The sequence below is a fragment of the Sinocyclocheilus rhinocerous genome, unplaced genomic scaffold (genome assembly GCF_001515625.1).
Source record: "Sinocyclocheilus rhinocerous isolate Xijiao unplaced genomic scaffold, SAMN03320098_v1.1 scaffold418, whole genome shotgun sequence".
Classification (NCBI taxonomy): domain Eukaryota; kingdom Metazoa; phylum Chordata; class Actinopteri; order Cypriniformes; family Cyprinidae; genus Sinocyclocheilus; species Sinocyclocheilus rhinocerous.
In genome coordinates this window covers 260,917-274,395 of record NW_015651146.1, presented here as the reverse complement: position 1 = coordinate 274,395, position 13,479 = coordinate 260,917, and the positions used below count along the sequence as shown (strand labels likewise).

The following is a 13,479-nucleotide window of genomic DNA, read 5'->3' as shown; positions in this document are numbered from 1 at the left end:
CACTGGATAGCTGGCCAATCAGAGCACACCTCGCTTTTTTAGAACGATGAGCTTTGTAAAAATCTATGCGTTTCAGAAAGGCGGGGCATAGAGGAGAAACAATATTGTACATTATATGGAAAATAATGTGGTTTTTTTTACCTTAAACCGCATAAACGCATTGCATTACACCAAATACACAAAATAATGTTATTTTTAGCAAAGTCATATGACCCCTTTAAAGGGAATTTGGCATCTAGAATTTCATGACAGAACTTTGGGTTGAATATGTGCAGCCTTGAAAACTTTTTTCCCAATAGCTTATTATATAAATACACAAGAGTATATATAATACCCTATACTGGCGACCAAAAGCTTGGAATATTTAAGATTTGTATTAATTAATTTATTTTTATTGCCCGTTTTGACAGCAGTGTACACAAATTGAAAAATACATACAAATTATACAAGTTGAATATAGATTTACTTGTTCAACAGGATTAATATTATGAACATGAATAAATAAATAATATGAATATGAATAATAATTAATATGAACATGAATTATAAAAAAAATCAATAAATACATAAATAATATAAAATATACTGTATATAAAAAGAAAGAAAGGAGAGAAAGAGAAGGGGTATTGGTAAAAACATTATAAGTATAAGCATTATAGTGCATTATAACGGGGTAATCGTTCAGCTTTTCCAAGCTAAATACCATATTCCCAAGTTTAGTAAATGGTTTGTTCCATGCCAAGATAAGTGAGAAAAGGGACCAAGATTTTTTTGTGTTTTTGAAAGCAGTCTCTTATGCTCACCAAGGCTGCTTTTATTTTATTAAATATACAGTAAAAACAGTAATAATTTGTGAAATATTATTACAATTTAAAATAACTGTTTTCTATTTTAATATATTTTAAAATGCAATTTATTCCTGTGATGGCAAAGCTGAATTTTCAGCAGTTACTCCAGTCTTCAGTGTTCTTAACTTTTGGCTGCCGGTGTAAAATGTAATATAATGTGAAGTTATTATAAGAGCAGTGGAGTAAATGTGTTGGATTATTTGTTTATCACACAACACTTTCACTCTTTTTTTCCTGAGAACTTTCTCTGCTCCTCTTGTTTTCACTGAAGATCCACAGCCTCCACATACTTTTCATGCCTGGCCAACAGGTCAGCTTTACATAACAAGTGCAACTCTTTGTACTGAACAGATGATCCCTTCTGGATCTTGTTGTGTTGTGTCAGCACTTGCCCCCTCTTGGCAGGTGTCTTGATGTCTGGACCCAGTCTGAGTGGAAAAGAAAATAAATATATATATAGTATATATATATATATATATATATACACAGAACAATGTGTTTAAAATTTTTACTGAGACACTGTCATATGGAGAATCATTCAGTAATGATTCTGACACAAAACCTGCTTCATTTCAATAAGAACAAAATAATGATAAATTGCTGTTCAGTAAGTGAGTCAGATGTTGATTCAGTGACCTCTCTGATCGATTTGTTTCAGTGAAGGATTCATCAGACTGATTCTGGTAACTGGTAACTGAACGATTTACTTCAAGAACCGGCTTATACGTTCAGGAATCTGAGCACATTGTTTGCACTGCATGTTGTTGATTCACGAAAAAAAAAAAAACAGCTCATAGGAGTCATATGTTCATATGATTCTTAAGCAGCACATCAGCATATTAGAATGCATTTTTAAACTTTCGGCCACCAGTATAAAATGTAATACAATGTGACTTTGTTATAAGAGCACTGGGGTAAATGTGCAGGATTTATTGCACGGCACCTTCACTCTTATACCTTGAGACACAATAGATTCCCAGTCGCTGAAAATCAAGAGCAAAAATAAAACGGCACAGTAATTTACCTCAAACATTTCTCCTGCAAACGTTAAGCTTTTATTTGCATATTCTGCAATGCGCTACAGTCTCCATAGTGATTTTAAGGGAGCTTTAAAGGTCTCAGGAAGACTCTCAATGGTCAGTGGCAGTGGGTGGATACTGAAGTGTTCTTCTCCAATACTGCAGATGTAACTGAACATGATGTGCCTTTGATATTTGTATGGAAAACCCTTTATGTACATATGATATTTATGCAGTTGTATTAATATGCAGTTTTACATGACTGGTGAATTGAATAACTTTTAATAACTTTTGTCCTCTTTAGAGCGAATCATTTGAATCATAATTGAACTGACTCCAGATCATGACTTTATGACACTATAACACACCGTGCACATTTATTCCAAGTACAATCAATACCCATGTGGGCTGTTATTGTGTTCCAGATGGGAGGAGGAGGTGTCTAAACGTCAGCAGATGGAGTCTTTGGTGGAGACATTACAGGAGGTGAGATTTCAGACCTATCATATTGTGACTGTGTTGATGTTTGACATCCATACAGATGCACTGATGCATGGCTAGCGGTAAGGTAATGCTAATGCATAGAAGAAAATTCCCCACCCACACTGTAAAAATATATTCTGAGACCAAATAAATAATGCTAAAAAAAAACAACCAAAGATTTGCTTGATTACTGTAGTTTTGTAGCATGGAAACTCGACATTAAGTCCAGTCAGAACATTTCATTAAAACAATTAAGTAAATGAATTTGGTTAAAAAAAAAGCCATGCAAACTATTGCTTTCATTTTCACTCCCTCATTTTTTCAGTGCACAGCAAAACTTTCCAAATGCTCTCTTTACAGACTGTTCAGTCATCTGAAGCTGTGCAAGGAGAACTGAATGAGAGGATGGAACGTCTTAAAACAGAGCTGGTGGTCTTCAAAAGCCTCATGCCTCATGATGTAAGTTTCCTGCTATATCCGCTATCAGCTTCTGCACACAACTGATGGCACACAAAACATGCAAATATCTATTTACAACAGTACCTTATTTTAAAACAGGGAAACAAAAGCATCATTTGATTGCACCTGAGTGCGATGATAAAGATTACAAGATTGACTTTCAGGGAAATAAAGATGAATAAATATTTAGATAAATTAAAGATAAAAAAATAGATAAATTTCGCTGACATCAGGATGAATAGTTGCCCAAAGATCTGTGTGGGCAAATAAGCAGTGAAGCAGTCAGTCTTCTGGCCTTGGAACAGATGCATATTGTTCTCTCATGTTGCTCCGTCCCAGTAATAAAGCACAGCTGAGTGCTGCCTCCCTGGATATGTTCCTCAATGTGAATGCACAGTTGCAAAGCAGTTCAAAAGAAGCTGTACCATCTGTTGCAACCAAATGAGCTTGGTGTCTTTTATCGGCCCTTTGAGTTTTTTTTTTAGGCATACTAACCCATAAAACGGCTGTGTAGTGCTGTTTATGCATAATATAATATAATAATAATATAAAAAATAAATAAGTTATGTTAAGGTACTACAATTACTACAACTAAAATAAAAATAAATGAAAGTTAAATTATTAAATTCTAAATTTTCAACCTCATACAAAGAATGACTCATATATACACATAATTCTGTTATTTTCTATTATTATTATGCATGCCATTTTTTCATGATTTAATTGAGAATGTATAAAATATTTGGGTTTTTACTTTTAAAAATGATTTGTCACGCTTCATGGATGTTAACTAAAATAAAAATAAATGAAAGTTAAATAGAAATATCTAAAAAAAAAAAATGACAAAAGCACTTAACAAAATTATTAAAAATAAAAGCAAATTTTAAATATTAATAACACCAAAATGCAATAATTCTGCAAAAAATGAATGTTGCTATATGTTTTTATAGTGCAATGTTTTCCTGTTCCAATTTTCTGTTCAATCAGTGCATGACAGATCAAGTCTGAAATATCTTTTATTCACATTCTCATGCATTCTTGTATAGGAAGTGTCGGACTTGGACACTAAAATCCAGGAGAAAGCCATGAAGGTTGATATGGACATCTGCAGACGCATCGACATCACAGCCAAGCTTTGTGATGTGGCACAGCAGAGGAATTCAGAGGACATGAGCAAGATATTTCACGGCAGCCCATCCAGAGCTCTTCCCGAACAGAAAGGGGTACAGAAACTTACACTTGCAATAAAATCTGATAAACCATCCACTCTACTGGAACAGTGTTCCGGTAATGATGCACAGCTTTAGATAATGGATCTAACAATACAACATTCAATCATGTGCTAATTTTAGGACAAATTTGATTTGCAGTACATGGAGTTTATATAACAGCTTATCATGCAATTTGAATCTTTCAGCAATCAGAGTATGTGTGGGTGTGTGTGTTGTAGGGGATGGTGGTATGTAGGAGGAAAGAGTGTAAGGGTGAATCTGAGGAGCAGAGAGTGGAAACTGATGGTGATTCTGGTCACCGTGAGGAAGATGTGCCTGGTTCTCTCAACATCACTGATGAGATGAAGAGGATGCTCAACCAGCTGTGAGTCCTCATAGCCATTAGAGGGCATCTTCTGATGTTTGTGTGTGTGTGTGTGTGTGTGTGTGTGTTCCTGTAGCTCAAACATGCAGAGCATGGTGCTAGGAATGGTAAGGTCATATATGTAAGGTATATTTACATGTGTATGTGTATCATTTAGAAAATGTTGTAGTCCCAATGTCTACAGAGTTCTAAGAATGCCTACATAGTACATTTATCTTTTTTAATCTTTTATTTCAAAAGAGCAAGAAAATACTGTTTTCTGTCATTTAAATGAAGCTAAAATAAAATATAAATGTTATATTAAAAAAATTAAAGACTTGGTGACTAAGTGAAATAAGTTTAAGCTGAAGTACTAAATTTACTAAAACAAAACAGAAATAAAAATTTATCATTTAATATATATCATCAAATATATATTTTTTAAATGCCAAAACCGCATAGCAAAATTATTACAATGTAACCTAAAATTAAAATGAAAATATAAAAATAAAAGCCAATAAAAAATCTTATTAAATATTATAATAAATCTCAGTATTTTGTTGTTTAAGAAACCTTGTGTAACAAATGAACTTTTCCACGACATTCAAATTTATTGAGATGCACCGGTACTGTGGCTTGGTGTTTGATCACTTACTGCCATCTAGTGTTCATATCCTCCTGGGACCCAGGCATAGACTTTTGTCCTCTGTAGAGGACATTATATTTTAGTGAATTTCTCCATCCTGGATGTCCTGTACAGAGCATATTCAGGGCTTTTCAGAGATATCAAATGTTTGGAGGTTTGATCATAAACACTCCCTCTCCTTGGTCTTTAAATATGACTGATATTGACAGAATGATCAAAATTAGCACTTTTAGGGAAATATGATAATGTTTTGTAATTATCGTTTAAATCTGGCTAATTTTCAAATGGTTTGTCGTAAATAAACACAAAAATGTTATGGGGTTTCAAATCGGAATATGACTTTTTGTTTTTGTTACGAGACAGGGCATAATTTTCATACATGTCTTCTGTAGAGGACACCAGGACAAACAGCGTGTTAATCAGGCATTTTGGGGAGACACAACAAGTCAATAGGGATAGAAATTATAGATCAATATTCCTATGAAATATTAGATATTCTTATGAAAATGTTGCCAAGTTATTACTCCCATTATTACACTTCTTTTTCATTATGGTTTTCCCCAAGAACACATTAAAACATGCACATTAGATGCAATGTATAGATACATTATTTAGAGTGGGAATACCAATTTATGGACATTTTACACACATATTGCGTAAAGTAAAATAGTATATCAAATCATTCTGTTATATCGTTCATAACATAGTTGAGAATCATCTTTGTACAAAGTTTGGTTAAAAATAGCCTAAAAACTGATTGGGGAATGAAAAAAAGAAACCATTGTTTTTGCCTGTACATGCCTTTTCATGTCTATTTTTTTTTTACTTAGTCCTGGTTTCCTCTACAAAGGACATAGAATAAAATATGAATATATTTTTTTTTTCTTTCAAAAATGTTTTTTCTCTATTTGTTTCTTATGCTCCAACCAATGTAATGACATAAAAAATTAAATAAAAAATCCTATTTGAGAAAGATCTTTTACCATCTAATTGTTTATATTATTGATTCTTCCTACTTTAATAATCTCTTTAGTAAAATATGGTTATTAGCACGTTTTCCCCGTGTTTAATATTATATATTTTTTCTTCCCTCATGTATATAGCCTTTTGTTTAAAATCTTTTCGATTGTGGATCTGTTGTATTTCCCTTTTCTTTTCTTTTCCTTGTGTCTCCTTTCCCCTCTCTTTTCTCTTCCACATCTGTGTCTGATGCCTGTCTTGTGCACAGAGGTTGCTCAGCTAATTGGTTTGTTGGCAGGCGGGAAACGTTCGAGTTTGACGATGACTGTGACAGTCTGGCGTGGGAGGAGACGGAGGAGACGCTTTTGCTCTGGGAGGATTTCAGTAACTACAACAGTCTGAACCTCAGCACCACCGCTGCAGGCTCAGTCGCCACAGCATCCTGCGCATCTGACTCTCACGGAGAGACACACGAGCAGGTCTGTCACCAAGTCACCACTCTCTATAAGCAACCCAGTTTGGATAAATGTGCCAGATGGAAAGAAAAACATATTGTCTACAAATGGCACCTACCTTTTGAGAAAGCATTTTAAACTGAATACAGTAGGCGAAAAAGCTGTTAATGCTCACTCACAAGCACCACACAAAATACAGTTTGATAGAAATATGTTGCTAAGCTAGCAACAATGCAATACTTCATCACACACAAATATTGAATAAAATACTACTGTTAATTAATTTGCTTAATTAGATGAGTAAAACTATTTTCTATTGATATTTTTTGGTACTTGTATTTTTAAATATTCATTTACAAATAAATGTAGGCATATTATAAACATAAATGTAATGTAATTTTCAATGTATTCTATATGCATTTATAAGTATTTAAAAATTCTTTTTTTTTAAATCCATTGACTGCCATTCTGGATAAAAATGTTCACTGAGCTTGACACAATCTATTTTAGGATTGTCTTGATGCTACCTCAAACAAGATGCACAAGTGTTCAAAAGTTTGTGGTCAGTGTGAAATTTAAAAAAATAATAATACTTTTATTCAGCAAGGATGCATTAAATTGATCAAAAGTGGCAGTAAAGACATTTATCATTTTTTGAATGTTACAAAAGATTTCTAAATGCTGTTCTTCTAAACGTCCTGAAATGTATCACCGTTTTCACAAAAATATTAAGCAGCACTGTTTTCAACACTGATAATAAGAAATGTTTCTTGAGCATCAAATCACTTTTGAACAGTGGTGTATCTTACTATTGACTATTACTGGCAATAAAACTGAGAATGCATATGACATAATGCAATCATACATAATGCATTCTGCATTTATATATTAAGTTTGACGATGACTGTGACAGTCTGGCGTGGGAGGAGACGGAGGAGACGCTTTTGCTCTGGGAGGATTTCAGTAACTACAACAGTCTGAACCTCAGCACCACCGCTGCAGGCTCAGTCGCCACAGCATCCTGCGCATCTGACTCTCACGGAGAGACACACGAGCAGGTCTGTCACCAAGTCACCACTCTCTATAAGCAACCCAGTTTGGATAAATGTGCCAGATGTATAAAATGGAAAGAAAAACATATTGTCTACAAATGGCACCTACCTTTTGAGAAAGCATTTTAAACTGAATACAGTAGGCGAAAAAGCTGTTAATGCTCACTCACAAGCACCACACAAAATACAGTTTGATAGAAATATGTTGCTAAGCTAGTAACAATGCAATACTTCATCACACACAAATATTGAATAAAATACTACTGTTAATTAATTTGCTTAATTAGATGAGTAAAACTATTTTCTATTGATATTTTTTGGTACTTGTATTTTTAAATATTCATTTACAAATAAATGTAGGCATATTATAAACATAAATGTAATGTAATTTTCAATGTATTCTATATGCATTTATAAGTATTTAAAAATTCTTTTTTTTTAAATCCATTGACTGCCATTCTGGATAAAAATGTTCACTGAGCTTGACACAATCTATTTTAGGATTGTCTTGATGCTACCTCAAACAAGATGCACAAGTGTTCAAAAGTTTGTGGTCAGTGTGAAATTTAAAAAAATAATAATACTTTTATTCAGCAAGGATGCATTAAATTGATCAAAAGTGGCAGTAAAGACATTTATCATTTTTTGAATGTTACAAAAGATTTCTAAATGCTGTTCTTCTAAACGTCCTGAAATGTATCACCGTTTTCACAAAAATATTAAGCAGCACTGTTTTCAACACTGATAATAAGAAATGTTTCTTGAGCATCAAATCACTTTTGAACAGTGGTGTATCTTACTATTGACTATTACTGGCAATAAAACTGAGAATGCATATGACATAATGCAATCATACATAATGCATTCTGCATTTATATATTATCCTGCCAGGATCGAAGTCTAGGAAGCCTCATAAATGAAACCGAGTCCCTCTTTAAGACCAGAGAGCAGGAGTACCAGGACACCATCGGACAGATTGAGGTGAGAGAGGACGTCACGTTTGTGAATGCCATGTTTCAGCCGATATTTGCTTTTGTGGATAAACGCCATCTTCCTGCCTCAGCTGGAATTGGCCACAGCCAAGAATGACATGAACAGACACCTGCATGAGTACATGGAAATGTGCAGTATGAAGAGAGGGCTGGACGTACAGATGGAGACCTGCCGGAGGCTCATCCAAAGCACAGCCACCACCGGCAGGTTGGTTTAACCGTGCTTTATTTTCAAAGTTAAACTGACTGTATGATCTGCAAATATCAAGTACAACAGTATGACTCTACACAGAGGATTTTAATGATTTGTGTTCATTTTCCCTTGCAGACAATCGCCCTCCCTCAGCTCCGTGGCCAGCAGTGATTCGGGAAACACCGATGACATCCAGGACGAGCTGGAGCCTGATGGAGCGAGAGATGGAGAGAAAGATGGAGCTGTAGCAATGAATGGAGAAGTTAGATGATGATCAGCCCTTCATCATTCTGGTTTCTCAGCTTCTTTGTGGACCAGTCGCTCTTTTAAGTGTCTGGTCACTTTTTCTTACACTGTACAGATGAGTGTGGAATTTCAGATTCCCAAAGAGCAAGTATTGGTGCTTTATATGCTATCTTAGAGCAGGACTAGCCGAAATAAAGCGGTTCCCTCTTCATCAGCACTGCCAAGGCATGGCTCCGTCGTCTTCCTCACAAGCTTTAACTGAGGTCACAATCTTTGTAGTATGATGAGTATCGTATATAATAATGCGTATTAAAATATATCAAATATATGATATTATATTTTATCATAATAATATATTATCAGTATAATATAAAAATGATGGTATTATAATAACATATTAAATAGAAATAATATTTCTTAAATAGACGATTTCTGCTATCTATTGCTCATTTGTTTACATAAATCTGAAAGGCAAGTTACACAACCACAGTCGGTTTAAATAACAGATTAAAACACATTATAGAGGAAAGTATTACTCTACATCGAGCTCTGGAATAAGTTCAGGCTTTTAACGTCACAATAGTCAATAGATCAGTCATGCAGTATGCTTCACAAAAATATCTCTGCTCCAAGTCAGTTCAGACGTTTTCACCGCGTACAATTGTTGCTGAACTAAACCACTGTGCACTAAGATCTATGCAATAATCTGGACTGACGTTACTTTCTGTGATTCTCTTTGCTGGAAACAGATTCGGTATGTGAGAGTTGGTTCTCCTTAAGTGCAGTTTTTCCCTTGTTTCTTTGTATTGGCTCTTTAAGTGTCAGAGAGTAGCAGTAAAACCCAAACTCATGTGCCTACAAATATGCTGAATACAGTGTCTTAGTTGCCTTTTATTTTTCTCTGAATATTTCCAGTACATGCTTTTGCTCTGTTATACACCATTAAATCCTAAATCATATCCTTCGTACAGATGATGACAAAATTTATGTCAAAGATGTTAAATGGTGTGAAATAAGGTTTTGGATGATCTCAAGATTCAGAAGCCATACATATATCTGTCCTCAGGTGTTGGAAGGTTTGGTTAAGCTGCAAAATAGCAAAAATGTAAAAATAAAGAAAATTTTGCTATTACTTTTAGTTCAGTATGTGGGTCATTCTCAGGAAAAGGGGCTATTTGTGCTTAATTACTTTTTATTTCTAAAAAAAAAATTAATACATAGTTTTAAAGTTACAATACCAAATATCAAAGTACATATACTAACCCTAAAGAGTTATGTTACTTCAACCACAATAAAAAATAAAATTGATGTGCTTATAATAGAGAACTGAGTAGATTCTAAAGATTTAGTATCACTCAGTTTAATTGTGCCTTGAAATATATTTATAAAATAAAAAATAACTAATGTTTTGTCAGAAAGAAAAAAATGTCACATGGTAGTGCAAATTCTACATTTCTCAGAATTTTTTTAAAATACTACGTAGTGAAAGCATGATATGTACATTTCAATAAAATACAGATTTAGATTTTTTTTTTAAATTTTTATTCTAAGTGTAATAGTGATAAATGGGGACTAAAAAAATTCCAGACATTTCAAATTAAAATGGTTTCATTTTAAAATATACTATATATTTTGCATTACAAAAAGTCAAATGGATTGATTGATGTGACTGAAGAGGCACACTTTGTCATCACTTCCTAAGAATGACCCACAATGTCACCCTCACAAACACCCAAAATATGTTTTTGGCTTATTATTCAAGAGTTGGTCAGAAAAATAGAAATGATTATTCATTATTTATTTATTTTATTCTACATGTGTAATTCAATTTTGAAACAAAATGGATGTTCATGTTATCATATTACTTTTGTTCAATATATTTTTGTTACCTTTGTTTTTCAATCAATCAACATACAGCTGAAAACAGTATCTGGGTGATGGTGGTTTGCTATTATTGCTGCTTTTTTTAATTAATGGTAATGAATCATTCCATATTTTATTATCCTCTATATGGTCATTCAGATGTTATATGTTGATACACTTTATGATTTAATATTTCTTGCCTTAAATGTGGGTCATTTCTAATAAAATGTATTAGTTTGTGCTGTATACTAAAGAAATCAGCTGACTGATCTTGTGCTGAAATCAGCATGTCTGAGAATGTCTGGAAATGAGTGTTTGTTTTTGGAAATCTGGAAGACTATGCAAGTCTTAGGTAATTGTAGTCTGATTTTATGCTGGTTTTAAATAAAAAAATGTTTGCCTTATCACGGTTTCATATTTTTCATACAAAATATGCTTTTTTAAACGTTTGATTCAACTTTGCTGCATGCAATGTTTATTACATCATAATTCATGACAATGAATGTTTTGACTTCCCAAACGATTTCCCATGGAAATTTTGGTTTTGCATGATTAAGCAATTCTCACTTATTTTGCATGAATTTGCCTGTTGCTTGGGCACTGAGGTAGTGTTCAACATAACTCTAGAAGAAAAATGAAAACTTTGGTTATATTTTATAGGTCGAAGTTCTGGGAAAAAGCTGTTGAGACAGGCAAATCCATTCCCAGTGGTTTAGTTGGTGGTACATAAGTCACGTTTTTTAAGGAATACGGCTTTGTTTCGCAGATGAAGACCATCATTACAGTGTCACATACCCATAACAGCATAAAAGCAGCATAAATGCAAGTTTCTTCTGTTAGACAGCATATAATATCGATACTAAACACATAATATGGATAATAAAATAATAGTTAGATCTCTAGCAGCATTCCAAGAGCGTTACTTTGTTACACCAATAGGAGGCGATAAGCGAGCTGCTAAAGTGCCCCAAAATCTTGGCTTAATGGCTCGAAAATGAGTATGAATGTGTAACAGCACAATTGCTGATAATGCTTAAATATCCAATGAAGAGACATTAAAAAATAGTTACCATATACAAACCCCAGCATCACATTTGCCTACCTGTGCTCTTACTTACAATTACAGTAGTCATCCAAACATTTTGGTAACAAATTTCAGGCAAATGCATCTCTCCGTGGTAATTACAGGTAGCATGCAAATCCTTGCCTCTCTGACAGTATATATATATATATATATATATATATATATATATATATATATATATATATATATATATATATATATATATAGCCTATATATGTTTCTCTATTCCATTTTAATTGTACTTTTTTCCCTCCGGTATTTGTAGATCTCCTACGAGGCATCAAATGAATTGCTGAGCAACAAAATCCTCTATCCAGCTTTCTTCCGCACCATCCCCAGTGACAAAAACCAAGTCAGCGCAATGATACAAATTCTCGTCAGATTTAACTGGACCTGGATCGCTCTTCTCGGTAGTGACAATTCATATGGTATACAAGGAATGCAAGGCCTATCCCAACAAGCTTCACTTTACACAGTAGTCATCCAAACACTTTGGTAACAAATTTCAGGCAAATGCATCTCTCCGTGGTAATTACAGGTAGCATGCAAATCCTTGCCACCTACAGAGTATGGAGAAACAGTGGGCTGGTGTGAAGAGTTTAAAAGCTCATATGAGTAGCTCATAACAGAGGCAGAATGGGTAAGATGTTGGTCTGTTTTGTGTTTCTCTGTCTGTTGAGCTATGGTGACAGTGGAGGTCTCCACCTTCAAGGAGATTATATAATCTCTGGCTGGTTCCCTCTCCATAATTCAGATTCCACCATCCCATCGACACCTTACCTGACTGACTGCACACAGTAAGAATGAGCCGATTATAAAAAGTCATTTTATTGTACTTTGCATATTCCATTTGTCTATGATCATGTCAGTGTTTTCTACATGTATGTATTTATTTTCTTTTGATCAGTGAAAACATGTATGGGGTCTTCCAAACAAAAAACAAACAAAGATTTATTTTTATTTACCATACTTTGCAGAATGTAAACACTTCTTGTCTTCAATTCTATTTCCAGAGGCTTGACCAATAAGCATGGTTATCATCTGGTGCAGGCCTTCAGATATGCCGTGGACGAAATTAACAACAGCACCCAGAATAAGCAGCTACTTCCAGGGGTCACGCTGGGCTACCGGACATATGATTTATGCTCCCTCCCAGCCAGCAATCTGGCCACCTTGGATCTGCTGGCCCAACAGGACTACAGTTCAGCTGTAGACAGCCGTACGGTGGCGATCATTGGTCCTGACAGCAGTTCCTACTCTTTCGCACCATCCGCTGCTCTTGGTGCATTCCTGGTCCCTCAGGTATGGCATAATCATAACAGGATTCACTAGATTATCGTCACCAGGTTATCGTTTAAATAATACATTAATTTGTTAATACCAGTTATATCAAACCAGGCTTTAAAAATGTACAAAAAATGTATTTAAATGTATATATTTTTAATTCATTTATTATATATATATATATAGAGAGAGAGAGAGAGAGAGAGAATGAATGAATGAATGAATGAATGAAATATTTATTAATTTATTTATTTTCTATCTATCTATCTATCTATCATTTCCCTATCAGACTTAATGTATATGTATATATATATATATAT

The 13,479-nt window shown here is 34.1% G+C and overlaps 2 protein-coding genes across 3 annotated transcripts in view; both read left to right on the top strand.

Annotated features, from left to right (window-relative positions):
* LOC107712691 (intermediate filament family orphan 2-like) overlaps positions 1–9,180 on the top strand; it is a 20,893-nt gene extending 11,713 nt beyond the window's left edge. The window contains exons 2-9 of one of the 2 annotated variants that reach the window (XM_016518013.1): positions 2,293–2,353; positions 2,711–2,809; positions 3,856–4,032; positions 4,260–4,405; positions 6,289–6,469; positions 8,389–8,478; positions 8,561–8,697; positions 8,818–9,180. In XM_016518013.1, coding sequence (XP_016373499.1) covers positions 2,293–2,353; positions 2,711–2,809; positions 3,856–4,032; positions 4,260–4,405; positions 6,289–6,469; positions 8,389–8,478; positions 8,561–8,697; positions 8,818–8,953 — 1,027 coding nt within the window. In that variant the 3' untranslated portion in view covers positions 8,954–9,180. Of the gene's footprint in view, positions 1–2,292; positions 2,354–2,710; positions 2,810–3,855; positions 4,033–4,259; positions 4,406–6,258; positions 6,470–8,388; positions 8,479–8,560; positions 8,698–8,817 lie in introns of both variants that reach the window. The other variant, XM_016518012.1, reaches the window with a different exon arrangement.
* Positions 9,181–12,511: 3,331 nt separating this feature from the next.
* Positions 12,512–13,479, top strand: part of LOC107712676 (taste receptor type 1 member 1-like) — a 6,176-nt gene continuing 5,208 nt past the window's right edge. Inside the window, exons 1-2 of the mRNA XM_016517982.1 lie at positions 12,512–12,672; positions 12,889–13,177. Coding sequence (XP_016373468.1) covers positions 12,512–12,672; positions 12,889–13,177 — 450 coding nt within the window. The remainder of the gene's footprint in view (positions 12,673–12,888; positions 13,178–13,479) is intronic.